The 26,469-nt window shown below is 36.2% G+C and overlaps 5 protein-coding genes across 5 annotated transcripts; 3 read left to right on the top strand and 2 right to left on the bottom strand.

The window, feature by feature from the left end:
* On the top strand, positions 593 to 2,549 carry LOC18602636 (probable xyloglucan galactosyltransferase GT14). The gene has a single exon (XM_007034148.2). The coding sequence runs from the start codon at positions 751 to 753 to the stop codon at positions 2,350 to 2,352; it is 1,602 nt and encodes a 533-aa protein (XP_007034210.2). The 5' UTR covers positions 593 to 750; the 3' UTR covers positions 2,353 to 2,549.
* On the top strand, positions 4,513 to 6,269 carry LOC18602635. Its single transcript, XM_018119307.1, has 6 exons — positions 4,513 to 4,532; positions 4,686 to 4,919; positions 5,099 to 5,284; positions 5,399 to 5,539; positions 5,636 to 5,830; positions 5,909 to 6,269. The coding sequence occupies exons 2-6, from the start codon at positions 4,689 to 4,691 to the stop codon at positions 6,113 to 6,115; spliced, it is 960 nt and encodes a 319-aa protein (XP_017974796.1). The 5' UTR covers positions 4,513 to 4,532; positions 4,686 to 4,688; the 3' UTR covers positions 6,116 to 6,269.
* LOC18602634 (histidine protein methyltransferase 1 homolog) lies at positions 6,732 to 10,883 on the top strand. The gene is made up of 8 exons (XM_018118655.1): positions 6,732 to 6,926; positions 7,003 to 7,065; positions 7,278 to 7,344; positions 7,499 to 7,599; positions 8,317 to 8,361; positions 8,451 to 8,747; positions 8,832 to 8,934; positions 10,446 to 10,883. Exons 1-8 carry the CDS (start codon positions 6,795 to 6,797, stop codon positions 10,526 to 10,528), a joined length of 891 nt encoding a protein of 296 aa, XP_017974144.1. The 5' UTR covers positions 6,732 to 6,794; the 3' UTR covers positions 10,529 to 10,883.
* Positions 14,569 to 15,259, bottom strand: LOC18602632 (protein RALF-like 32). Its single transcript, XM_007034144.2, has one exon. It carries the CDS (start codon positions 15,031 to 15,033, stop codon positions 14,668 to 14,670), a length of 366 nt encoding a protein of 121 aa, XP_007034206.1. The 5' UTR covers positions 15,034 to 15,259; the 3' UTR covers positions 14,569 to 14,667.
* Positions 20,404 to 25,125, bottom strand: LOC18602629 (selenium-binding protein 1). Its single transcript, XM_007034140.2, has 7 exons — positions 24,878 to 25,125; positions 23,619 to 23,814; positions 22,532 to 22,759; positions 22,147 to 22,378; positions 21,889 to 21,996; positions 21,470 to 21,742; positions 20,404 to 20,955 (listed from the first exon to the last, which is right to left on the bottom strand). The coding sequence occupies exons 1-7, from the start codon at positions 24,987 to 24,989 to the stop codon at positions 20,674 to 20,676; spliced, it is 1,431 nt and encodes a 476-aa protein (XP_007034202.2). The 5' UTR covers positions 24,990 to 25,125; the 3' UTR covers positions 20,404 to 20,673.

Raw genomic sequence — 26,469 nt, 5'->3', positions numbered from 1 at the left:
CTACTTTTAGGGGTAAATTTGATTCGCCTTTACCTTCACAATTAGTGCTTGCTTCGTGACTTGTAAGTATATAAGTGTTAAGTTTAAAATCAAAGAAGTCACAAAGTTTAGAGTTATTGATTTGGTATGAAATAATAAATTAATTTTAATCAGCATGAAAGACCTTGAATAAACAATGTAAGAAATTTTATCTAAATTTTGTTCATTTATCCAAATTTTCATTGGACTTTGAAAAAAAAAAAAACAGAAGAATCTTACTAAGAACCGTATTTTTTGTGCACCCACTTTTTCTTTTCTTCAGTTTGGACGAACTTAGTGACCATTTAAACTTTCACACGAACAAGAGAAGAACCGCATGTTCTTTAGAAGTTTTTTTTTTCTCCCTATTTTTAGATGTGGTGAGAGAAAACAAAGGGGATGGTGACCCACATTGCTTGTCCTTAATCTCCCTACAAAGTAACGGGCGTTTGCCTCCTCAGTCAATAAGTTTGGCACAAATCCAGACACTTTCAAGCTCCCTTTGTCCAATGCAAGAAGTAAATGACAATAGAACCCCTGCATTTTCACCTCAAATTAAGGTTCTCCTCAGCACTTTAAGCCTCGGATCAAGGAAACAAGGCTTCCACTAAAAACCAAACAACCACTGTTCTCACTTGCTTTTATGCTGTTCTCAAAACTCTCTCCATCTTCCCCCCTGTTTCTAGCTGTCGTCTTGGGAAGTTGCAGAGGAGAGAAGCCTGTTTAGAGTAGATGGAAAAGACCATCGCTGCGAAGTGCTGCAACAATCAACGCTGGTTTGTTCTGTTAGTCTTCTTGGTTTTCTGTTTTGAATTGCTTTGCTTTGATTACTCAGCTATAACTGGTGGAAATAATGGGGTCGCTATTTTGGATAACAATCATGCAAATGCAATCAGCACCCAAAATTCTTTATCCCATGATTTCACTGAAAGTTCTAATGATAGCATTTCTCCATTGCCCAATAGCCCACTTGTCGATGTTGTGGTTAACAAAACTGATGAAGCCAACAAAAAGGCTGACAGAGAGGAAGAATTGAAAGTGGAACCTGATTTAGATTCTTGTTTGGGAAGATATATATATGTTCACGATCTTTCTAGTAGATTTAATAAGGATTTGGTTAACAATTGTCGGTTGCTTACTCGGGGAACTGATAAAAATATGTGTCCGTACTTAGAGAACTTGGGTTTTGGTCCTCAAATTGAAAACCCTCAAAATGTTTTGCTGAACAATAGCTGGTTTTTAACAAATCAGTTCTTGTTAGAAGTCATCTTTCACAACAAGATGAAAAATTATGAATGTTTAACCAATGATTCGTCGAAAGCATCCGCTGTTTTTGTACCGTTCTATGCTGGTCTTGATATGAGCATGTATCTTTGGGAGTTCAACATTTCAGTGAGAGACTCTGCTTCTCTTAGTCTTGTTAAGTGGCTAGCAGAAAAGCCTGAATGGAAAAGAATGTGGGGTAGAGATCATTTCTTAGTTGCTGGAAGGATTGCATGGGATTTCAGGAGACAAACAGATAATGAATCCGATTGGGGTAGCAAGCTTAGGTTCTTGCCTGAATCGAAGAACATGTCAATGTTGTCAATTGAATCAAGTTCCTGGAACAATGATTATGCAATTCCATACCCAACATGCTTCCATCCTTCAAAGGACAGTGAGGTTTTCCAATGGCAGGACAGAATGAGAAGGCAGAAGCGGCGCTATCTCTTCTCCTTTGCTGGTGCTCCTAGGCCTGAATATCAGAACTCCATCCGGGGCAAGATTATAGATCAATGCTTAGCTTCAGAGAATCAGTGCAATTTGCTGGATTGTAATTATGGTGCAACAAATTGTGATAACCCAGTTAATGTAATGAGAGCCTTTCAGAGCTCAATCTTTTGCTTGCAGCCTCCTGGGGATTCATACACAAGGAGATCGATTTTCGACTCAATTTTGGCAGGGTGTATTCCAGTATTTTTCCATCCAGGTACTGCATATGCCCAATACACATGGCATTTACCAAAGAATTATACAAAATACTCAGTGTACATACCAGTAAAGGATTTAAGCGAATGGAAAATCAACCTCAATGAAACATTGCTTGGAATTTCAGAAGATAGAATATTGGCCTTGAGAGAGGAGGTTATAAGGCTAATCCCAAGAGTAGTTTATTCAGATCCAAGGTCTAGATTAGAGACTCTTGAGGATGCATTTGATTTAGCAGTTAAGGGAATTCTGGAGAGAATAGAAAGTGTTAGGAATATGATTAGGGAAGGGAAGGATCCTAGTATTGGATTTGCAGATGGGGATGATTACAAGTATACATTTTCTCCTTATGGGAATGGCATTTGAACTTATTGCAGTAGAAAGTCATCATCAATGTTCTTTGTCCTTCAGCTCAAGCAAACATAAGTATATATCTAATTCAGTCCTTACAATTTCATATATATATAATTTTTTCATATCTTTTGTAGCCCTCTGTCTCAATAGTTGTACTTGCATGATAAGAATATAATTCTGGAGTGATGTCAGAAATTTGGTTTTGCTTTTGGGATATTTTACTTTCTTTCTTTCTTATTCTTTTGACTAAAAAGGAGAAAACAAAGCTCAGAATCCTTCATTCATCATCAGATGCATTTCCTAGTTCCTTCACTGTCTTTTGCAATTAGTCCTGCCAAGAAGCCTTTGGTTTAACAGCATGTGCCAACCATCCAATTGTGATGTGTGCCCTCTTTGAGTTTTGGATGGTGGGCAGGGCTAGGGTAATTTAGGGATTTCAAATGCTCAAACAAATCTCCCTTTTCTCATTAATTTGTTCTCCGAATCATTCTTGTTGAATTAGGCTTTCAACATTAGGTTAATTATTATGTTGAAACCCTTCTTTATATAGTGCATTAAGCTTTCCACGCTCCCTTTTGACCCAAAAGAAAAAGGGGTTTTGTACTTCTCACCAAGCTGGATCACTACGTGGTAACTAAAATGGCATTGGTAACATGCTGTTAAGGTGGAGTGTGGAAGATGACTTGATGTCCTGCCGACACTAGAGAGGGAATTGTCATGTTTGCATGTGATGTGATAACTGTCTTGGGAGTTGGACAGATTTTGTAAACAAAACGGGGACATGACTAGTTGGATCAGTAAAGTTTGTCCCAAAACCCCATGCCTTTGCCTAAGATTGTGGTGCTTACGGAATGGGAACCTGCTTTTGGGGATAATGGACCCATCAATAATTTATTAGGAGTGACCAGTTTCTAAAAATGTGATTTTTCCAGTAATTATTAGTCTGAGACATTTACTTGGGTGAGTGTATTAAAGGAAAGGAAAAACAATGAGAAAAAGTTATTGGAAAGTTGAAGATTACATAAATGGAAGAAAATTGTAGGTGAAATCTAAGTTAAGGAAAGGTTACTTATATAAGCTACATCATTTGATTACGTTTGGAAAAAAAAAAAACCAAAAATGGGAATAGTATTGAGGTTCATATAAAATTCCAATACAATGTAAATGATTACTATGCTCGCTATTTAATATTACTTTTGTCTTAAATTGAATATTTTACTTACATTTTTTATTAAATAAAATCAATTTTGATCATGATTAACTAAAATTTTATTAGTAATTAAATTTCAAAAATAAGTTTTGAAAATCTTAAATTCAAAAGTTTCAAGTCTTGTTTTCTAAAGTTTTAATTTCACATGATATCACCAAAAATTATGATAAAAATTGGTTAAATTTGATCTAAAAAACATAAAGTAGATATTTAATTTGGAAAGAAAGAAGTATGTTATTTTATTAATTGTTTCACAAAAGGGGTACTGTTTTCACAGTTTTATTGTAACAAGAAAGCAGTTTAAAATTACCTCAGTTTAAGCAAGCAAATAGGTGTCATATCAGTTTATCAATATCTGCTTTCCCTACAAATATGATCACATGGTAGATTAGAAGTTCCCCTAAAATCTTGGTGATATATCAGGTGGACTTTCTTACTTGGGCTCATGAATCCATCAATAAAATTGATGTTCTATGATTTTTAATAATAAAAAGTAAAAATAAAATAAAATGAATTTGAAATATATAAAAAAGTAAAAGTCCTAGGTATTCTTAATTAAAAAAATACTTTTTGGGATATCAAAAAAATTAAAAAGATAAATAAAAAAGACCAAGGGAGTACAAATTATTCTACCTATAATTTTGCCTGGCAAAATGGAGACATGTTAAAAATATTAGCTTGTTGTATTGTGCTTGGAAGTTGCAACGTTTGTGTTGATATATTCATAAATTATTTATTCTTGCCTATTGCATGTTGCTGTTGCATTGAGTGTCTTCGACAAAAGACTAACTTAAAAGGAATTGATAAAAGAAAAAAGAAATTGCTGGCAGGGTTTGGGTTGACTCGCTTGCCGTGGGGTGCAAGGGCCTCAGCAAGTAGGACACATTCCTCTGGATTACATCGGTTTCTTCTATAATAATAATAATAATCAGACAACTCAATATTCCTTAGTGGAACAACAAGAGACTACAACTCGCTCAAGGTACAATCTTGAATTGCTTTCAGACCCTGCATTATTTTGCATGCTAGCTAATTAACTTATCCAGTTTTTCATTTTTCACTTTGGTTTGACAGAATTTAATAATCTTTCTTTCTTTGTCTTTTATTCTTTGATTACAACATGATTGGGCAAAAGATCATGGCTACTGCAGCAGTCGAAGGAAACGCGATGCAAAATTATGTAAAACCTGAACATGGAGGGATGCAACCTGGCGGATTATCCGTTAAAAGTAACTCAATTCACGACTTAATTTTTGTCAAGTTGAAGGAAAACCCCAATCCAGAATCTGGAATTCAACAGGCTATGAAGCTGCTGGCAAGCATGAATGAAGATCTATTTCGAATCACTCAAAAACTACAGGAGAGACAGGTATAAGCTTAATTATATCAATTCTGCAATTCCTTGCATTATAACAGAAAATTAAATGCAAATGTGGCTCTCTGTATTGTCATCACATATTCATATATTGAATTCAGTTCTTAATGTAAATGTAGTCCATAATGAAGTTCGTATCAAAACAATTGACGTTATTTGAACATTATGAACAGCATGATGATATCCTGGCTTGTTTCGAATTAGACCGGTTAGAAAATAGAGAGAAGCGTTTCAGATGGACGTGGACCGATAACGGGAAGAAACTCGCTTCTCTAAAACGAGACCTAGACAAGCTGACTTTTGCAAACAATGCATATAAGGAGAGAGCTGTCAAGACAGAAGGGAAGATTAATATCCATGTAAGGATGACATAAATCCTAGACTTATACTTAATATATTGATTCTGCTATCCATCTTTCTGCTACTTTTTCCCTCCTTTTGGGGCCTTATTGGACTGCTATAATATGATTCAGAACTTAAATTTTGTAATGCATCATGGAAGCAATAACATGGCCAAGGAAAAGAAGCTCTTGAAAGGGATCAATGACAGACAGAAGAAAGGAGATCATTGTGATGATCCAGGTCTATCAGTAGTCCAAGAGATTAGCGATCGCGTAAGACAATAAATTAATTGCTAAATTAGTTACATGAATTATAGGTTTTTCTTCCTTTTTATTTATTGGATTTCATTCCTTGAGCTCTGCAAACAGATACGCAGGTTGCGCTGGGATATTAGTAGGAAATATTTCTTCCCAAAACCTGCCATCAGGGTTGATGAACAGCAAGTTCTCAAAGAGATTGCTGAGCTTAAATGGGCAAGGGATAAAGCCTTTGCTAATGCTCCTGTGGAGGGAAAGACTTGGAATTCTTTAGCTTCAAAAACTGTCATCAAACAACAAATAAAGGTAACAAATTAAAAAGCCTTTCAAAAATACTTGTACAAATTAACTTGCTAATAATCAATGCTTTCAATCTTTTTACAGCGTATGGAAAAGGCGTCATGCGATGAAGACAGGAAGAAACATTTGCAGATGAGAGCTAAAATTCAGGTGCTCAAGCAAGAAATAGATGTTGTAAAGAAGGATATTGCTTCTTTGAAGAGGCAACTGTTAAATGTACGCAGGAAAAAAGGGGAGGCTTACAAAGTTATTCTGAAGCTGATTAAGATCCAAAATCAGGCAATTTGCTGACTTTCGCCTTATATCTTGAAACTATTTCACTTGTCCTTTTAAGTACCTTCTCAATTAAGCTTAGCTTTGCTTGAAGAATCATTTGAAGAAGAGTACTTCAATTTTTGACTCATTTAGCTTAATATTAAAAGCTAAATGCATGTATCATTATTTGAAAAAGAGTTGAATTTAAATCTGTCTTTTTTATAACTTTATAAAGTAAAATAAAAATAAAACGTATTAATATAGTGAAGCAATTGTGCCGTCCTATATTGGCTGCTACAAGATAATAACGTCCTTGTATACATATATATATATATATATATATATATATATATATATATATATGCAAGGCCAAAGACTTGTAACAATCAAAATGGAACTTTCATTGATTGTTAATGCAGATAACTAGCTTCATCCATCAATGAATGTAATCAAAATATCAAATCTGCGAAGAAAAAAGAAACTTTGATGAGATCCCTTTGGTACCACTCAATGAATATAACTTAATAGATTATAATTTAACATATTAATTAAAGCCAAAAACCAGATTACAAAAGCCTTAATCTCATGGGCTGTAGGCCGACAGCCAGGCCCACCACAATAGTAAAGCGGGCAATGAGCCAAAATGTTTTTCATCTTCGCCTCCTCATTGCTGTGCTGGTCTGCAGCTTTGAAGCTAGTAACGGATAGATAGCAAATGGCAACCAACTCAAGTTTTCAACTGTTTTCGTCATCTAGTGATAAACCCAATTTAGGTTTAGGGTTTTTGGACTCGTCAGAGCCGCCTCTGCCACCTCCTCCTCCCTCCATCGAAGTCCTCTCCTCTGAGGTGCCAATTTGTAAGCTTTTTGTCTTTGATGTTTGAGTAAACGTTTTGTGATTGGTTGGTTTTGAATTTGAGGCAGGTTTCCTCTTCTGTGAGATGCACTGTCGAGCCTGTCAACTTGGATGGCTTTACTTTACTCAAGGTGAATTTTCTTTTTTTTTTAATCTATTTGTAATGGAGAAAACAAGAACGTGTTTGCTTGGTTTAGAAATGAATAAAACCCCATAAAAATGTGCAAGTTTTAATTTTAGTTTTAGATTTTTTTTTGGGAGGGGATGGGGTGGGGTAATAAATGGCTGCTTTAGTAAGATTGATAAGTACTTGAACGCTAAAACTACTTTGCCGTTCTTTTAGGGGCGGGTGAGTACTAAAGAGGTTTTCGGATTGCCTAATTCGGATTTAGTCCCTGGAAAGTATGAAGGTGTGTAACAATCTTCTTCTTTTACTTTGTTTTAGACTTCATGTTTAACTTCACATTGGATTTCCTGGTCATGATGGAAGCATAATGAGGATGCTTCCGATTTAAAACATGGTAATGATTTCTTTTTCTTGTGTTGTTATTTTTGGGAGTGTAGGGGGACTTAAGCTGTGGGAAGGTTCATTAGACCTTGTTAAAGCTCTGCGCTCTGAGGTTCAAAATGGGCACCTATCATTGGAGGGAAAGCGAGTGTTAGAGGTGGGGTCCTAATTTTCAGGTGATTGTATAGGGCTTAACCATTCAACACAACTATTATATCAGGTGCATAGCCAGATATTAGCTTCAATTTTGAAATCCTGTTTGTCAAAATGACTTGGTAGATTGGTTGTGTTATTATTAGGGTTCCTAGTGAAAAGCCTTGTTTCCATGTGGGAACTGAATATTTTCAAAAAAGGCACAATAATTGCAAGCCTGCACAATTTCATAGGTTTTTACTATCAAACTCCTTGTTGACACACAAACTTACTTGATTACTTTACTTATGTGTTACTAAGGTTACTAGTGATATGCACATTGATGTTCAGGGAAGTTTTTCTTTTGTACTCTTTTATTGTATTGTTACCTTTCAGCATAAATCAATTATAGGATCTGTTTTAGAACTGTTGTCATTCAAGTCTCTTAGTTGTTTGACTGTGGCAAGTAGACTTATGTGATACCAGAGTGGTATATGAATTTTGCATTACATTATTTACAGAATATGATTTATAGCAAACGCAATATTCAGATTTGATTGCTGGTTAGGCTCTTGTCAACCAGGGAGCTTTGACTGGTGAAGAAATTGCTGGTCTCTCTGATTGATTTAACTTCAATGGAGAATGCCTTAAAATAGTGAATTTATATTTAGACAGATGCTGATAATTTCTTGTCTTGTCTTTTCTTGCCACTACTTGCTGACTTTCCTCTAATTATTTTCAGCTTGGATGTGGTCACGGACTTCCTGGGATATTTGCATGTCTTGAGGTAAATTCATGCATGTTTGACTGCTCTGTGTAGGGACTGGGAGTATATGGTAAAATGTCATTGTTATTTATTTATTTATTTGTCTTCAGGGTGCAGCTGTTGTGCATTTCCAGGACTTTAATGCTGAGGTCCTGCGGTGTCTCACCATTCCAAACGTAAATGCAAATCTTTCAGAGAAGTCACAGCCTGACCCTTCTGGAGAAGTACGCTTTTTTGCTGGTGACTGGGGTGAGATTCATCAACTACTTCCTCATGCACATGAAAGTGAAATGAACCTGAATTCCAGCTCAGAACATGGCCAAGCTACTGGTTATGATGTTATTCTAATGGCTGAGACAATTTACTCAATCCCTGCTCAAAGGAATCTCTATAGACTTATAAAGAAGGTCTTTCTTATTTGAGTTATTCCTGATTCTTCTGTAAATCACAAATTCATGGATTCCTGAGCTCTAAGCATTCTCAATTTACAGTGCATGAGCCACCCACATGGAGTTGTTTTCATGGCTGGAAAGAAGCATTATTTTGGTGTAGGTGGGGGAACACGGCAATTTCTTTCTATGCTTGAGAAAGATGGTAAGCTGATCATTTATAGCTGGGGTTACGTCAGTGGAAGTGGAACATATTCTTTTAGGATATAATTACATTTAAAAAAATGTATAGGTAAGTTGGGAGCATTGAGTTTCATGAGGTTTTCCTTCTCTCTGTTTTGTGGGGGTGGGAGTAGGGAGGGGTTTTACTTATTTTTCTCATGCACTTTATAAGGTAGTGGGCATGGTTAGAGTGGTTTGCAAAGAACTTTCCTCATAGGAAATTTATGATTAAAGAGATAGATTCTAAGACATCAAAGAAGCCAGTTTTGGCTTAAGGGAACTTGTTCTCTAGTCTCTATTGTTATTGAGTCATTGGTCAAACAACTACAACTTTTTTGGGGTTATAATTTCCATGGATAGTTTAATAATTTTGTATTTGATTGGAATAGACCTATGTTCTGGTCTTTTTGTCTTGTATTAGGTGTAATTAACTTCTTAATTATTTTAAATTTTTTAAATGGTCTTTGGTCTTGTTTTTTGTTACTCAGTTAATGAGTGGTAATAGTTCAACTGGATTCAATTTTAGAAGAAGTTTAGAGTCAAAGCTGATTGAGAATTGTTAGAAAAAAAAAAAGGAACTAAAATGAAATTAATTGATTTTGTGCGGTTTTCTCAAGTCATGTGAATCAACCAATAATGCTCATTGTAACGGTATTTAATTTTTATGATTTATTATAAGTCAACTTCACTTTTGTTTGTTTTTGCCAATTTTTTAATTCAAAATTGAAATTAAAGCAAAACAAAGGCAGTATGAAAACTGAAGAAACAAAAGTGACCACTGCCCCATGCAAACATGTGTACTGATTATATCTCTGCACAATTTTTAGACTTACTGGAATCGGTGTCTTTTGAAATTTGCAATATTCATGAGTTGTTCAAGAATGGTTGAGTGATTCATTTGTTTCTCCTCCTTTTTGTTGTTTAATATTCCATTGTTGGAGCATCTGAAGTTACTCTTTGCAGTGAAGGAATAGCTCCAAACAAAATTGATTTTTTTTTTTTATCATTTTGTAGCCTTAAAACTTAATCCTATTATATCCTTTCTAGCTCTTCATGTACTCAGTGGAGAAATTCTAAATTCTCTGTAAATGTAGGAGACCTGTTCTGTCTGGCTAACTTCTCAAACAATCATGAAAACCTTATTATCGGTGCTGGCAGAAAATGCAAGCTAGCTAATTGTTCAACTTTTACAAACTTTTCACAAACAAAACTCAATTGGTTTCAAGTTCTAGTCCTTCTAATCCTTAAATACCATTTTCCACAACCTTAGACCATAAATCCCCAATATTTCTCCTCTGTAGACAGGTTTCTGGAAATCTGCTCTACCTCTAATCTGTTTGCATGTCTGTTTACACATATGTTTAGTTTTTGAGTAGCATACTTTCATGGACGCTACATATCAAGCATGCTGCATTTCATTTGTTTCCTGAAGCTGTTCATGTATGAGATACAGGGTGCAAGATGCTTATTAAGCGCCTCTTTTTGGCCCCGCAGGTGTTATGGCTGCAAGTCTTATTACTGAAGTTGCTGATGGTTCCTCTAATGTACGGGAGGTATGGAAGCTTTCATATAAGTAGGTCCACTATTTGGTTTATTGGGATGTTGACTATGCTAGATGCTACTCTAAATGTGGATACGTTGGTGATAGCTTGATCAAACGCAAGAACTGTTACTCTATATGTGCACAGGATGATTATATTCCGTGAACGTTTTCCTTTTGTTACTTTTACTCTAGTCTCTATTTTCCATGGACCTTTGTTTACTCTGTATCATACCCCAGAAATTTTTAACAGGAATTAAGAATAACAACGCACTGTATAAAACATTATAGTTTAAATTCCTCTGCATTGGGTTAGCAAAGAGTTTGGCGGGATGCCTGGATTATGTGTACATTTTCTTAAAATTGAAATGTTACAAATTTTTTGGTCTTTATGATTGAGTACTGGGAATGTGATCTGATTTTGTAGAACTTACAATATACTCAAGGCGGAGACATCCATCGCAAGCATTAATTAACTAGCTGTAACATTATTGACCAATCTAACGTGGATCTGATCTGCACAATAGGTCCTGTTTTCTGACTGTGCTGCTATTACTCTATGTATGCATTCAAAACTTGTATGGAGGGCTGGAAGAGACAGTTGCATGATTTACTTCAAGTTACTCCTCATTGACTATCATATTCGTGATTAAGTTAATAACTTCCCTCTATGATTGAAAATTAGTTGGCTAGTATAAAAAGGTAAATAAGAAAAACTTCTGAGAAGCTGGTAGGAAGTGGACTGTGAATGGGGACCCTTCCCTTTTAGGGGTAAAGGAGGCTCTTTCTTTTCTTTCCCTCTTGGCTTGCCAATTTTGAAGTCACAAGTTCTTGAACTCAAACTTGGATTTTGGTACCATTCCGCTTATAGCCAGGAGGATTCTGCTGTTTAAATCAGGGTTGGCCTTGCACTTGGCATTATTTTTATAAACATTTAACTGGCAATTAATATTAGCATAAAGGGACCAAGGAATTTGTCTTTAATTCATATAAAATGGATTCATATAGAAAGCTGCACTTGATGGTTTAGTTAACAAATCTCAGTTTAAATCATGAAGGGGAAGGTTATCATATGAATAGACTGAGCCAATCAAATAATTGAACCGAACTTCTTGCTGTTTGTATGCAATAACTTGATCAGCTGCTGGCTAAAAACGGTAATAGAAGGGGAGTACTTGGAAGCTAGTAGTTGAGACCTTTTTAATCAGGGTATGCTATAGATTCTACCCGGCAGGAAATTGAAAAATCATCCAACACTACAGTGGTGGAGTCTCTGGTGTGGTCGTGTTTCATTGAAGAATCGTGGCTTCTTGAACCAATAGGCTTAGGAGACAGGTCAAAATTTTGGACGGAAGACATGCGAAGAAAAGATTTTCTGCTTTAGCATTTGTTTCTGGCCGATGCACCTCGTGGAACAAATTGATATTGACCTTACAATTGCTTTGAGACAGCAGTATGGTACCCGTGGGACAAGGTCTATTTCAAAAGTTCTTATGGTGACAAGCCAATATTGAAAGATTGAGAAAAATCAAAACAGTTACTTTCATCTCTGCATATCGTCAAAGTTTACATGCGTGCTAGCTGGCTTTCACTTGATCTCCTCAAATAATCATTAACAAGTTAATTATTAGTGATGGCTGGTATGATATGTCCTACCCTAGTATCTGTTTTTGGCTTCTTTCATTTCATTTTCTGCCAACTGCAACTTTTTGTTTTCCTAGGCGCTTTCTTTTCTGATGCTGAGCCCCTGATTCAATTTATAAATGAAGTTTGATTTTGCTTTCCAGTGACTTGTCTTACCTTACTCTCAATATGCTTTTTGTATTTTCAACCATAAAAATATTGTTGGGGTTTGATGCCTATACATTAGATGCTTCACCCAATGAGCCTTGCATGTGTACCAACTTTACTTTTTTATTGCATTAATAGTTTATGTACTTGATTGAGCTTGGATAAGGTTTTTGATTTTTTTTTCCCCAGCAAAACAAAGCTCCTTTCTTGACACTCTAAATCTGACATTTTGAGAATATAGCAAGTTCCATACAATTGAAGAGGAAACTCAACAGGTAGGGCAGCTGATAACTATAGTTTCTTCCGTTTTCAGTTTTTAGGGTCAGAAATGTTACTTTGATATTATCAAACTCTAGGTTCCTCCAGTATCCGAAACATTGTTGCTTTGTGATTCATATGGCTTGATTAGCAATGAGTAGTTTCGGGTGGCTATGCTACCATTTACAACTAAATTGCAACATCAAAAATTGTCAAGTGATATGATATATGGTAACAGCAAAAAGTAAGATGAAACTGAATAGTTTAAAAATGATACGTACACTCTTCATGTTGGAAAAACATGTAAAAATTCTCGAGTTAACTGTAATGATACGAGAATTTTGTGGACTCTCAAGTATACTTGTAAATGTTAATTCTATAGAAATTCCTTGGGCTTATAACTTGTACTGGAAAATTCCCGGTATCAGCTTTTTACTTTCTTTCCTTGTTTACCATCTGGATTGTAAGAATCATGAGCAATGACAACACCCAGGCAGAGAACAAATATGAAGCTTTTAGAACATTGAGTCTTATGGACTTTTGGAATATATTTCACAAAACTGAAAGAGAAAATACAGCGTGAATTAGGAATTAGACCTGCAACGATAGTATTTGGAGCACCCTCGATTGTAAGGATTGGATGGTTGGGGTAGACAGCCTTCAGTGTTACTATAAGCTTCACCTCTAGAGCCTCCATTGCAAACCGGTTGGTCTCTTTTCAGTGCCCCAGGTGATATGTATTTCTTCTGTTCAAGAAACCTTCGGCTTATTTCTGATTCCATTAGCATCTCATTCGCTTCATTGCACTCTCCTATTGATCCATTGCATGGCATGTATGCATCGCTCACCGGCGACATAGCACTGTTGGTGAGGTAAAGTAAGCTAAAGAACACAAGGAAGAAGAAATGAAGAGACTTCATGGTGATGTTCATTTTGGCGTTGGGGTGCCATTGGATTTAAGTACTTGAGCACCTTATAGGGTATCAGCAGCATTTTCTTTTCTGTAAAGGCGGTAGTGGAAGCCCCATTAGGGAGAAGCTGAGGGACCGCACTTCACCTAACCTATATGATGGCACTGAATTTCTTTTATTCCTCATTTGCTGTTTCTTGCTTTAAAAGTATATATTTGTGATGTATCTTTCATATTCAGATGGGACAACAATGGTGATCTCACTCACTTGTTCGAAATGGAAATCAAGTGATAGGCACTCTTTTTATCTTTGCGAAAGAAAGAAAAAGAAGAGGGTTGGGACTAAATTAGACTTGAGGTTAAGACTACTACTGCCATAATAGATTACTCGAGTTTCCAAGAGCAGAAGAGAAAATTGTTTGTGTACGCAAGGAAAGATGTGAAGTACTGTGACATTGGCACCAGAAGTAATTGTGGTTGATTGTGGTAAGCCAATGGTACATAATGTATGGGACCAAAGTCATGATGAAGCATATTGGCAGCAGATTCATGATTTTGGGCTTGTTATTATTATAGACATTGATGAAAATGGGCATGTACCCATTCTCTGTCCTTTTCAAACAAACTTTGCTGTTGGGAAACAATACGAGATGGATTAAGAATAAAGCGTCAGACAGTAGTTTTTTTTAAAAAAAAAAAAGGAAAAAATGAGGTTAAATTATTCAAAAAAAATACTAAATCAAATATCCATTGTCTTTTAAATGGTGGTAAAATGCTAATGCCAGAAGTAGGAAAATTAGATAGTAGAACTTGGATTAAATTGGCTTCAATGTTTGTGATTTGTAGTTTATGGAAAACAACTATGCCTATCCTACCCCTCATTTGACTACCACCTGAGTAATTATAACTGAGGAAAGGGTTAGTGACTGATCTACCTATTTCTTAAATTAATTCAATTCAGCATGGAGCTCTACTGTGAAAATGTCGGTGGAAAAAGAAAAAAAAACCAAGCCAATATAGTTTAATTTATTTAATCACTCCCTTATCCAACATTTTACATTTGATTAATGCTGAATGTAAGGAACTTAAGAAAATAATAATAATAATAATAATCTGTGTAAGCAACGGAGAGCAAAATTATATTGGAAGTAAAAAAAAACCACAAACTAAAATTACGTGTTTTATTCCTCATGCTCTCATTTGGATTAACTGGCGGGTCAATGCCTGCATCTGTAAATCTTGGAGCAACCTCTGGTATAGGGATTCGACGACGGAGGTAGACAGCTCGTGCTGTAAGGCTGACCTCCAGAACCACCGCATGCTGGTAAATCACGCCTGATAGCTCCATAACTAATTCTATTAGCCTGCAGAATTCTTCGACTTGACTCAGATTCCATAAGAAGTTCTTCATCAATGTCACCACATTCTGCCATTGAACCATCACATTGTTTTTTCTCATGATAGCTGTTATCTGCAGCAGCAGCAACTCTATAATGGGGGCTAAGCTCTTGAAACAGCAGCATCATTAGTAGTGGTGCAAGTAAAAGGGACATGGCATAAATCTCCTTCCATTTTGTTTTCATTTTTTTTTTTTTGGGAGGTGGGGGTTGGAGTGAGAACAAGTTCCCTTTAGCTTGGTTTTCAGCTTTTGTAGACAATTCCAATCTTACGTCGAATGACTTTAATCATTATTGGAGTGATTTTCCCATCACTACACTGTAGGGTCAGGTCTTAGTTCCCTTGTTGGCTATTGTAGTGTGAACATATCTTTCTTTTTTCTAATGTGTGGTAACCAACGGGGTTATGGAATTCCGCTGGGGTTGCATTCAAGTTGCCACATCCGACAAGGACTTTTAACATATAATCCCTATAATCAATTTGGGTTTTGAGCTTTGCCTATGCTTTTGAGTTTAGAGGTTTTCCTTCCAGAGCAAGTAGGCATTCACAAGCGGACGTGTTTTCGTGGAAATTAATGGGGATGCTTATAATTGAGGGTCTTCACTGTTTCATTCACGTGAGTACTCAGAAAACATAATTCCCTCTCACCACCTGTTATAACAGCAGAGTCTCAATGATAGTCGATAGGGATGTCATTTTCTCTTTGTTTGGATTCAACGTAAAATACTATTCTGAGTTGAAATATGAAGGGAGACATGAACTCGTGAACTGTAGCAAAATCAGTAACCTCCAAATGACTTTTTCAAACAAAATGTAGGTGGAAGTGAACAAGTAATTTAAGACTACTTTTTATGATCAAGGGCAGAGGCATTTCTTTTTTTTTTTTTTTTAAAGTTGTTTATTTCAGAGCAGAGGAAACCAAAGGTTCACCTCTGGGAGAAGTACAAACTTGATTAAGGTCTGTTACTCACCTATTTGGGGATAACAGTCCTTAATCATCGCAGCACCGGCAACCAAGGACTTACAAACCAAAGAGATCACTGATCACACACAGCCTGCAAGTAACCCTCCTCAGAAAAAACAACGGAGCCCACCCTGTACCTTTCCAGAAAGCAAAAACAAAAGCATATCGCGCCACCATCGTAACATATCAGGTGAGCAGGGTCGTAAAAACTGTACACAACATTCCAACTCTACACTACCCAAGCAACCTAACAGAACCATGGAGTAGCCACATAGAACAAGCCTACCCTATAACGCCCAGATCCCCAGGTGGCTGCATCAAAAAAGAGCCCCTGAGCCATAAATATCCACAAATCTGTAGTTGCTCTTCAAAAGAAAACCCATCAGCATCTCCTGCACATCTCAAAGACCAGAGTCCATCACTCACACCACGAATCACAAAAAACAGTAGCAGTCAATGTCACCAGAACCTCATCATGGCCAAAAGCAGAGAACATCATCCAAGGGCCCCCTCAGGAGAACGCAAGAAATAGACACAGACCTTCCCAACAGCATCCAAGACACAGTCAGAGATAACCTTTCAACCGACACAGCAGTATCACAAGATGCACAAGGACACAAACAAGAAACAGATCATTGGAAGGACCCAAGCACAAAGGAATTAATCATAGACATTCAACAAGTCAACCTGCCCGCTGCACACCTCCCTTAGCTAGGCTATCAGCAAGATGATTAGTTTCCCTGTAGATGTGTTTGATGTCCCATTTCTTCACCTCCTTCTTGAACCTTTCAATGTGCAGAATCCACTTCCTAAGCTTCCAGGGCGCTTCGGATGAGTTTTTAGTCCATTTGATAGCATTTTTTGAGTCACTTTCAATGATCAACGAATGTGTGGCAACCCATTTTGATCCTGCAAAGGTTAAAAAGCCTCCCTAATTGCTCTGACTTCTGCCGCACTAGCATCTTCCACTCCAATAGCTTTTGAAAAGACAATTTTGATGTTTCCTTCATCGTTTATCATGATGCCCCCTATCCCTGCCTCCCCAGGGCAGCCATTGGTTGCCCCATCCACATTATATTTCATCTCCCCTTTGTGTGGTTTGCTCCACTCCTCCACAATTCTGGTTTTCTTCCTTTTCTTAACCTCCGCGCCCTCAACTGGATATCTATAAGTGTCTAATACCGCGCCATACTCAAAAGGCCACTTAGCTTGAGCCAACGTGGCAACTCTGAGTTTAACAAGTTCAAAAACCTGACCAGCATTCCAAGTGACTCCCCTGAAGACTGTATCATTTCTATACAACCACACAGACCACAAAGTAGCTTAAAAGGCCATGCACCAAATTTTAATCTCACCTTTCCCAGCAGAAACAGCATTCCAAGCATTAAAGGAGTTAATGAAATCCTTGGGGACAACCCAAGTGACCTCCTATTCTCTACATCTCATCCACACTTGCCAAACCTGAGGACAATGGAGGAACAAGTGTCTTACCGTCTTAGGTTCACTCTTGCAAAGCCTACACACAGCTTCCTCCTGGTCCATTAAGTTCCTTTTCGCTAGCTCTTGCTTGACGGCCACCCTCTCATGCAGCACCTGCCAACAGAAAATCTTTATACGGTGAGGCACCAGGCTCTTCCAAATATTTCTCCAAGTCCTATCCTCCACACAATCCTTCAAGAGGACCTGTTTACAAAAATATTTCTCAATAAGGTGAGGCATTTCTTATCTCACTCTAAAGATCAAATCCTACAAACAAATTATCATTTCATGTTGCCGCAAGGCTTAAATTAAAGTATTTGAGTGCTTTTTAAGTTTAGTTTAAGTATAGGATTTGATTCACTAGTGTACTAGAGACTATAAAATTACAGTTAAGAAGTTCAACTTTTACGGCAACAATTAAGGCATTAATCATTTTACAAAGCATTTCTTGTATATATAAGAAGTAAATATAAAATAAAAAGAAAATCCCCCTCTATTGCCATGGCAGCTGTCACATGTCAACTGGTCTTAATCTTTATCCAACTTGTTCCTACCGTTGACTGCAAATGTGTTGGCAAACGAAGTCATCGGAGATGTGCTACTCATCTCAATTTGAAACACCAAAAAAGTCCCGATCTTCATTTTCTTAGTTTCTTGCACCAGATTAGTTGTTCGTTTTCCATGCCAAAGATGACAAAACCATGGCCAACTCTCCATTCAACAGAGCTTTCCTTGCTTTTAGCCATGGTTTGCTATGTGAACTCAGCGGTTCTCATCTGTCATCCTTTCCTCTCATACCATTTAACAATGCTAGTAGCTTTTGTATCAGTACCTTGCTGCTTCTTTATCATCTGTAATTGCCTGGAAATGGAAAAATCATTTGGCAGCCTCTATTGGCACCATTTCTTGTTCCTGGCAGCTCATCTTACTAATCTTTGCGAGAGCAACAACCAGGACTTTGCAAGAGGCTACTTAATATTTCTCTTGGGGGTCTTGTCTCTTTCCCTTTACACCATATACATTTGGTATCGAAATTGGTTTAATATGAAGAAAGTGCGAGATCAGAAAAGAAGTGATTCATCAGAAGAAAGTGTTGTTCCTCTTCTGATAGAGATCTCATTTTCCTTCTTGGGCAACGGTACTGCTATGATGGGAAGATGGTACATTCCTAGAGACAGCTTTCTACGGTTGGTGGTGGGAGCAGGTATTATGTTATCAATTGGGGTGGTCTTCTTCTGCTATTATCTGTTTTCTTCAGGCAAATCAAGAAGCCACAATCCGCATCTTCAAAAGTCTGACAATTCTGTCAATTAGGATTCTGGGAACAGGTACCTTTTTCCTTCAGAGTCTACCTATAGAATTTCTGTCACTTTGCTTTCAATAGACTTATTATATATCAGATTTCAACAGACTTACTCTGTTTAAAAACTCTTCCAATACCAAAAGCCAGAAAAGAGAACTACATTACACAATACTGTGCATATAGGTTGGAAAGATCACCTCATTTTAGTTTCTCTACTTTAGTTTTAGTGGGAGAAGAGATATGTTCAAGCCTTAAATGGTCAAAGGTATGAGCCCTTTAGGTATGATCACTTAAAATACTCTGATAAATGTTTTTTTCTTTAAGATTCAAATCCTTTCATATGTGTTCTGATTAGCTCCATGGATTTCTAATGGTTGGTTCTTTCAGTTTTGGGATTGTATAGCTGTCCCTTGGTATAAAACATGGGTTGTCATGTGATGGATCTCAAATGTTTAGCTATCCTGGTTATATAGGCTCTTCCTTTATGAAGGAATTCTGTAATTGAATTGTATTAATAAATCTTTTTCTACCTTTCAGAAGAAAAAAAAAAAGATACGAAGCCATATCCATTTTGTTTTTTACTGCAGTTATCATCAAATAATCTGAGCTACAATTCTTAACTGACATTAAACAATGAAGGATTTTACTTTCAGAAAAAAAAAAAAAACAATGAAGGATTTCTCCTTGTCATAAACGAAGAAGAATATGTTCTGTTTATCCTTATTTAAGAAGAAAGTGCTATGCCTTCCTACTAGGCTGACCAACAAGCTTGGGTGGCGTCAAAATGCAGAAACACAAGGCTTAACAACCCCAGAGAAAGCTAGAACAAGACAGAACAGTCATAAACTGGAATCGCACGGTTGTCACTGTTTCCCACTTATCTTACACCATTTAAATGCAACTTTAAAATGAGAAACTTTTATCCCTTAACACAGGCCTTTTGTCATTAACAGATTCTGATATGTACTTTTGGTTCATTCGTGATATACACTTTGCAGATTTATAGCCAACCGCTATAACTGATCGATGTTCGGTTGAGCCTTTTGCTTCCATGTAACAAAAAGTTAAGTGACAAATCATGCTTTCGTTTGATGGGACTGTAAAGACTCCAAGGACAGGAAATTAAAGCCATGTGAAGAAAAAAGTTTTAAATTGGAATTGTTTAATTTGGTTCTCATGAAACGTATTATGTGCAAGTTCTTACCGGTTACCACTAGATGATCTCTGCAAGTTCATTTCATGGGATTAAACTATTATCCAAAAAGGGAGTTGTACTGGCAAATTAACTCGTACCACATATTAATATTGTTGAAGATTTTGCTTTTAAAGATTGTCAAAACAAATGAAGAATAAATTTTATACAAGTAAAAAATTAACTGCATAAAACCAACTCTTTTTGTCCCATAATTTGACACCAAAAATCAAAAGTCAAGAGAAATAAAAATTCCTAGTTCTTTTTGTTACTCTAATTTCAAGAAGTTTTTTAGCAGCATACTCTGCCAAAAAAGAAATCCATCCTTTAGCGTGTTTCTCTTCTTTGATACAGCAACCACTTAGTATAACAGTAGTGTTGAAATCAGGTTCATAGCACCTAAACAAAGCAGTATGTCACCTCATTAAGGTCTAAGAGAACCTTTTCCCCAACAAATTTGCAATTAACATGACATCATCTAAAAATAGAATAAACATCAAACTCGTGAATGGAATTTACCGTTGATGTCCAATAAACTTGCAATCTAAAGCTACATGAACATGAGCATTTCCGGATATATAAGTGGATAACCAAGTAACTATGCACTCTAAGAGCAATAAAAGAACCATTTTCGGAGATCAAATTCCATCACAGTGCCACCGCCATGAAGTAATTTATACAATTCAAACTCTTTATTGACTAATTTGAGCTGTATATTATTTCACATTGATGTGCTGATGTAGAGTTTATAATTACATGCATTATCTAATTCCGATAATCCCAACATGTTGTCACAGGAATCTACAGAGTGCATTGATTATTATTATTATTATTTTCTCGTTCTTCGGTAAAGAGTGATTCTTCACAGCAAGATTGGTTCAGGATGCCTAAATCCAAATATCTGAGGTGCAGTCACCACCTGGATATCTCATCTCGTGGGCCAGGGAAGGGCCATCAGGTTCAGCTCCAAAGTCAACAAAAAAGTATGGGTTTACTTTGAGACCTCCTTTCTCAGTGTCAACATCAATCTGTAGCATGTGGGAACCCTTCTCAACAAGCTCAGGATAGAATTGGCGATCCCATGTGCTGAATAGCGAGTTGGTGACATATAGCCGCTTCCCATCTAAGCTCAACTGGATCATCTGGGGTCCCCCTCTCAGACGATGCCCCTGTAAACAACATAAGTCTATCAATCCTCACTACCTGACTATCCTTCAAATTCTATCCAGGAGCAGATTACATTTCAATGAGTGCTTTAGTTCGATAAAAAAACATAGTTATCTGTGAAAGATGCACTGGACATGGTTTATTGCCTATGTGATGCCATTTCCTAAGACATCATTACCAAGTGTTTGCCTGCTACTGACAAATCAGGTCATAATAAATTACAGTCCTCAAGGATGCTTTTACAGCTCTTTCTGCAGGCATCATCATGGTCAAAAGATAAATCTGCCAGTTACAGTAATCAGGCCAGAAACCAATGACCCCCGTCATGCATCCCCAGGTCTATTTCTTTGTTTTGTTTTCCAGAGATGGAATAGACAATCTTGTTTTCTAACTTCTAACATAGTGTTAAGGAAAGCTACATCAAAACTATGATTGTGCAGTGCTGATGTTACACTGCCATTTTCTCTAACCACTAATCAACCTACAAGTTTTATATGGAAAAGAAAGACAACAGACCTGGATCTCAGGAACATTGCATTGCCACGTTTTGCCATCTTCTATCACAGCCACTACAGGGCTTCCATTTTGAATCAGTCCTCCAACCCATACTTGTCCTGCCAAGACTGGATTTTTAGGGTCCTCAATATTATATTGTCGAACATCTCCATGAAGCCAGTTGGCAAAATAGAGAAAACGATCATCAAGAGAGATCAGAAAGTCAGTTATAAGCCCAGGCATTTCAGGAAGAATCCAGTTTTGCACCTTCAGTGGTTTCACGGAGATTGCCACCTGCAGCAATTGATATGGAGATTATTTACTATGCTCGTGGAGTGTGCAGTCTGACTACAACAACAATTGCAAAATTCACATAACGATCTTTAGAGCTACACAATGATACACTCAAGCACAAAAGTAGAGCTATTTTGTGCGCACACCTCATGGCTCCATGATCCATCTTTGGTTTTGAAGAACCGCACCATGTTACTTGTCAAGGCACACCCAACAAAACCTGTATCTTTAGAAGGATCATGCAGGAACCTTATCTGCATAAAAAAAAATGACAAAGGATATATGTAAATCCCAAGTCTCCCCCCATATCATTACAACAATAACAAACCACATAAGAATCAACGAGAAAAATCTAGTTGTAGAAACAAAGTTGTAACATGTTCATAACATTAACATGCAATCACCTCCAAGGGTAGGAGTCCACTGTCACCAAGATCCAATGTTTGTTTCAATTCACCATCAGGCCAGCTGTACACATACAGATGCCTTCCATATAGACCATCTGCGACATGCTGAAGGTTGAAACCTTTCGTGAAAGCTGCAGGAGCTCCCCAAGATGAGCTGATCATTGTTTTATGTCGAGGTTGGTACCAGAAATCATAGCCAAACAAAGGACTATGCCCTGGCTTCTCCCACCTGAAGAATACAACAGGAGCTAAGAGTTTCACTCTGATTGTTTCAGAGTTCAACCACAAGTGATAGTTGTTCCCAATATCATGCACCATAAAGCACAATAGCAATTATTTCCATTTTTTGAAATATATATTTTTTTTTGGTCTTTTGCTTTACCTCCCTTTCACATTGAATTCTGAATCAAGAAGAAGAAATCCATTTCCCTTGGCATTTCCATCTTTGTCTCCAAGACATGAAACCATTATATCACCAGAGGCAAGGCAGTGGGAGGTGTGTGGATATGCTAGGCCTGTCTTCTGAACAATATCCTCAGGATCAACAACTTTATGCAATGAGGGAGCCTTTGGATTTGTCTGTGTGTCAATCACGTAGATATGGCCAGATCTGAAAGAATAAAAATAACATGTATTGAAATTTATATACCTTAACAAGACGTATGAGTAGAAGTGGAACCATTAAATAATATCTGTAGCATTTAAAGGCATATGTGTCTCTCCTTGAAAGGATCTAGTGATAAAAAGTGTAACAATCACCATAACTGATTGTACAGTACCAAAACCACATTGTTTCTTGTTATACACTAGAGATGATGTAACAAATGGACATCATAATTCATTTACATGAAAAGACTGTTTGTTCAATTTGAAAGAGGCGTCTCTAAGGTGAGACATTCAAAGTCCTATATTGTAAGCTCAAATAAATTGTCCCCAGATAAGATCCACATTTTCATGAAATTAACCTATGGAAACAGCTTTGATCATTTCAAGACTTCATATATGCAAAGTTCATCTCTGTAAGACAGTGATAGAGCTAGTTAAATTAAAATTAAGTATCCTTAGAAAATGTAAAATCTAAGCAAAAATGAGAATAATTATAGATTACAGAAAACATGAATCGTCAAAGACATGCTTAGATGCAAAGGTATGCAACCAAGCAGAAAGCTTGAAGGAAAATGATGTGTCAAACATTCAAATACCCCAAAGTAGTAGAGATATCTGAGTGGACTGTGATTTCTCAGCGGCATGTATTAGGCCAGACTCCAACTGAATAATTTTAGCACTATCATCATGATAAACATCATTGGAAGCCTAAAAAATGGTAGCTTCTTTCAATTACAGTAGCTGTTCTCAATTGTCCAGGTTCGTTTGTTACCTCCATTCTACTTGCTTTAGTTCACCCAGACGATAATATCTATTACAGCCAAAAGGGAAATGAAAATCCAGCAAAAAATATAGTTTCTTACACCAATGAAGGCAGGATCAGAAAACGCCGTTCTGCTGAAGGATCTCCATGGCAAGAGCTGCATGAGTTCCAGCCTGAGTGATGTAGTTCATCACCTAAATATGGCACAGGTAGCCTGTGTATAACTTTAGAATAAGTAGGAGAGTTTGGATCTACATCAACTGTAGCCAAGAAATCTGGCTTCTCTCTTCCAGTTCCTGCATTGATATAGAAGCATTGAAAACTCATTTTACAACTTCAAAACTAAGAAAACTTGCCCAGAATAACCAGATGGATGGAATAAGGACTACTTAAAACAAGAAAATAAGGGCCTTTCAAGAAAAGGATCATATGCAACCTTGTTTTAAAAGTATAACAAAACAAAGCACAGTGATTCGATACTATATTTAGGCGTAACAATTAACTAGTTCTGAGTGGAGAAGAAAAAAAACCAGTAAAAGCCTACTAACATGATAGAAATTATGTTGTAATTAAGTCATTTCATTATCAGGCAGCATCAGGATTCATACTAAAGTAGAAACTTGGATAGTAATATGATTTTACACACACTTAATGATCATGGCTAGATAAAACAAAAAGCATAATAACGCTTCAAATTGAGTGTCCAAAATCTTACAAAACATGCAAGGTGGGTGGAGGTGTACCGTATATGTAAGAAAGATCCACTCCATTGAATTAGAACCAAATTGTGATGTAAGAGAAAATTAATTTGAAGGAAAGTGAGGCCATAGACAATAAATTTATGGTTAAAATACTTAAAAGAAAATAAGGAGGGGGAACTTATAATGACTTGCACCAAAAATTTCTATAGTTCATTTTCATTTAAAACTGATACTGCTTTTCTTATTATTAAAACATTTTACATCCCATCAACCACATAAAACTTTTTATTTCGCACTGTAATTATTTTCCACCAATTACATTATAGCAAGCAGATAGATTCTCTCAACTATGTTTGCTTAGTTTAAGAGATGGAAAAGTAGATACAAGGGGGCAAAATGTTTTTTTTTCCTTCACTTAGAAAAGTTATAAAAACAAATGAGAGGAAAGGCAATTTTTTATTTAAAAAAAAAAACACCCAATTAACTTTTCCATATTTAAATTAAGTCTGTAAAAGTAGAGATGAACACATAGCAATCCATAATTCTAGACATACAAGGATCAATTCAAACAATGCTTCAACTTTCCCAGATAACCCCATTCTTGCAAATAATTCAAATGAAAGAGGGAGAATCATTGAAGTAAAAGAAAGGAAAGTACCAGTATAAACACAGGTGACATAAATAAGAGCCTCTCTAGGACCAGACATGGCTTCCAGTGGAGTAGCATATCCCGGTCCTGTCTTGCAACACCCTGTCCCGTTACCGGCCATCTTCCCTGTCTTAAAACTCTTCCTTCTTTTCTATCTCTCCCTTCTTTTCTTGAAAGACCAACTTTATAAGAAAAGACGCTCTTTTATAGAGTCCAACCGAAAGTGACTAAATCTCTGCAATTTGTGGTGACAAGTATGGCTATTTAAGAAACTTGCTATAATTGTCATTATCAACCATTTACGTCAAGCGTTATTTTGTCTGAACATGGCCATCGGTGTTGTCTATATCCAACGTGTCCAGATTCGATGTATATTATTGTCAGGTCCAGTCTCATCCGACGGTTTGTATCCTGACACGTGTTCTCCATTTTGCAAAACGCGGCAGTGGTGTTTGTCCCACGGAAGCTTTATCCGGATTCAGAGGTGGAGCCTACACATGGCCATGTTTGCTTTGGATGTGATTAGGATTAAATTCTAAGATTTCGATTAGTAGTGGATTTTATGGTCTTTAAATATGGGAGACACGTGTTAGACTTGGATTACAATCAAGAAATGAGCTGTTACAGTTGCAGCTTTTATTTTTTAAATATATAGTTGTAGATTATCGAGAGATTATCGGGGAGATTAATTTTGTAACTATCATTAAAATTGTAGATACATAAAATAAATAAAAGAAAAAAGATGAATAATGTACAATAATTATTGCAGTGAGCTTGCCAGATTCAAAGATTGGCAAATCCACAGATATCTTATCTGTGTTTGATATTTTAAGTAATCTTAGAAGATAACTTTTATCTGTTATTTAGAAAAGGCAATGATCATATCCATTGAGAATAAAATAAAGGACAGCTGTTTTAGGTGAGTAACGTACATAAAAAGGATTATATCTTTTTTTTAAAAAAAAAGTTTTATGTAAAAAAATTGAAAATGACAAAAATGAAAAACTGTTTCACTTTAAATGAAATTATTGTAGATATGATGTTGAATAGAGGCATAATGCTGTAGAAGATAATCTATAGAATGAAAACCAAGTATTGAAAATTAAAAAAAAATTATTATGTTATATGTATAACAATTCTTACATTTCGTTTGGGAAACTTGATTGTCAAATTCAAAAAAAAAGTCTTATAATATAATATATGTAAAAAAATTCGTTTAACTCGATGATAAAGTTATGTATTTTTAGATTACTTTTTTCAAAAAATTAAATAATTAAGAAAAAAACCATCATATGTCAAATGTCTTCCAAAAAGAAGAAAAAATGGACAATCCCAATCCCAATTAAATAATTAAGAAAAAAAATCATATGTCAAATGTCTTGAAAATAAAAAGAAAAAGAAAAGGATAATGCCAATCTCAATTAGGGAGCCTTGACCAAAATTTGTGGATAATAGGTAATGATGTTAACGTGGGATATGGTACAAATAAATTGAATTTGTACAAATTAATACTTCATAAATTTTTTTACGGTATAATATATTGATTTTTTTAAATTTTGATTAGAATGTCACATGGATTCATTAGTAATTTAGTATTGAAA

This window comes from Theobroma cacao, chromosome 4 (assembly GCF_000208745.1).
Source record: "Theobroma cacao cultivar B97-61/B2 chromosome 4, Criollo_cocoa_genome_V2, whole genome shotgun sequence".
Lineage (NCBI taxonomy): Eukaryota > Viridiplantae > Streptophyta > Magnoliopsida > Malvales > Malvaceae > Theobroma > Theobroma cacao.
The sequence above is the reverse complement of the archived record's forward strand: the minus strand, read 5'-3'. Positions and strand labels throughout refer to the sequence as shown.

What these genes read in the sequence shown, in the direction of transcription:
- LOC18602636 (XM_007034148.2), top strand. Translation starts at nt 751, where the DNA reads ATGGAAAAGACCATCGCTGCGAAGTGCTGCAACAATCAACGCTGGTTT.
- LOC18602634 (XM_018118655.1), top strand. Translation starts at nt 6,795, where the DNA reads ATGGCAACCAACTCAAGTTTTCAACTGTTTTCGTCATCTAGTGATAAA. An exon ending in ATGGCTTTACTTTACTCAAG is followed by an intron (nt 7,066 to 7,277) that starts GTGAATTTTCTT and finishes CCGTTCTTTTAG; the next exon opens with GGGCGGGTGAGTACTAAAGA. An exon ending in TTCTATGCTTGAGAAAGATG is followed by an intron (nt 8,935 to 10,445) that starts GTAAGCTGATCA and finishes TTGGCCCCGCAG; the next exon opens with GTGTTATGGCTGCAAGTCTT.
- LOC18602632 (XM_007034144.2), bottom strand. Translation starts at nt 15,033, where the DNA reads ATGAAAACAAAATGGAAGGAGATTTATGCCATGTCCCTTTTACTTGCA.
- LOC18602635 (XM_018119307.1), top strand. Translation starts at nt 4,689, where the DNA reads ATGGCTACTGCAGCAGTCGAAGGAAACGCGATGCAAAATTATGTAAAA. An exon ending in AAAAACTACAGGAGAGACAG is followed by an intron (nt 4,920 to 5,098) that starts GTATAAGCTTAA and finishes CATTATGAACAG; the next exon opens with CATGATGATATCCTGGCTTG. An exon ending in TCCAAGAGATTAGCGATCGC is followed by an intron (nt 5,540 to 5,635) that starts GTAAGACAATAA and finishes CTCTGCAAACAG; the next exon opens with ATACGCAGGTTGCGCTGGGA.
- LOC18602629 (XM_007034140.2), bottom strand. Translation starts at nt 24,989, where the DNA reads ATGGCCGGTAACGGGACAGGGTGTTGCAAGACAGGACCGGGATATGCT. An exon ending in TGTCACCTGTGTTTATACTG is followed by an intron (nt 23,815 to 24,877) that starts GTACTTTCCTTT and finishes ATATCAATGCAG; the next exon opens with GAACTGGAAGAGAGAAGCCA. An exon ending in CTGATCCTGCCTTCATTGGT is followed by an intron (nt 22,760 to 23,618) that starts GTAAGAAACTAT and finishes TTATTCTTTCAG; the next exon opens with ATCTGGCCATATCTACGTGA.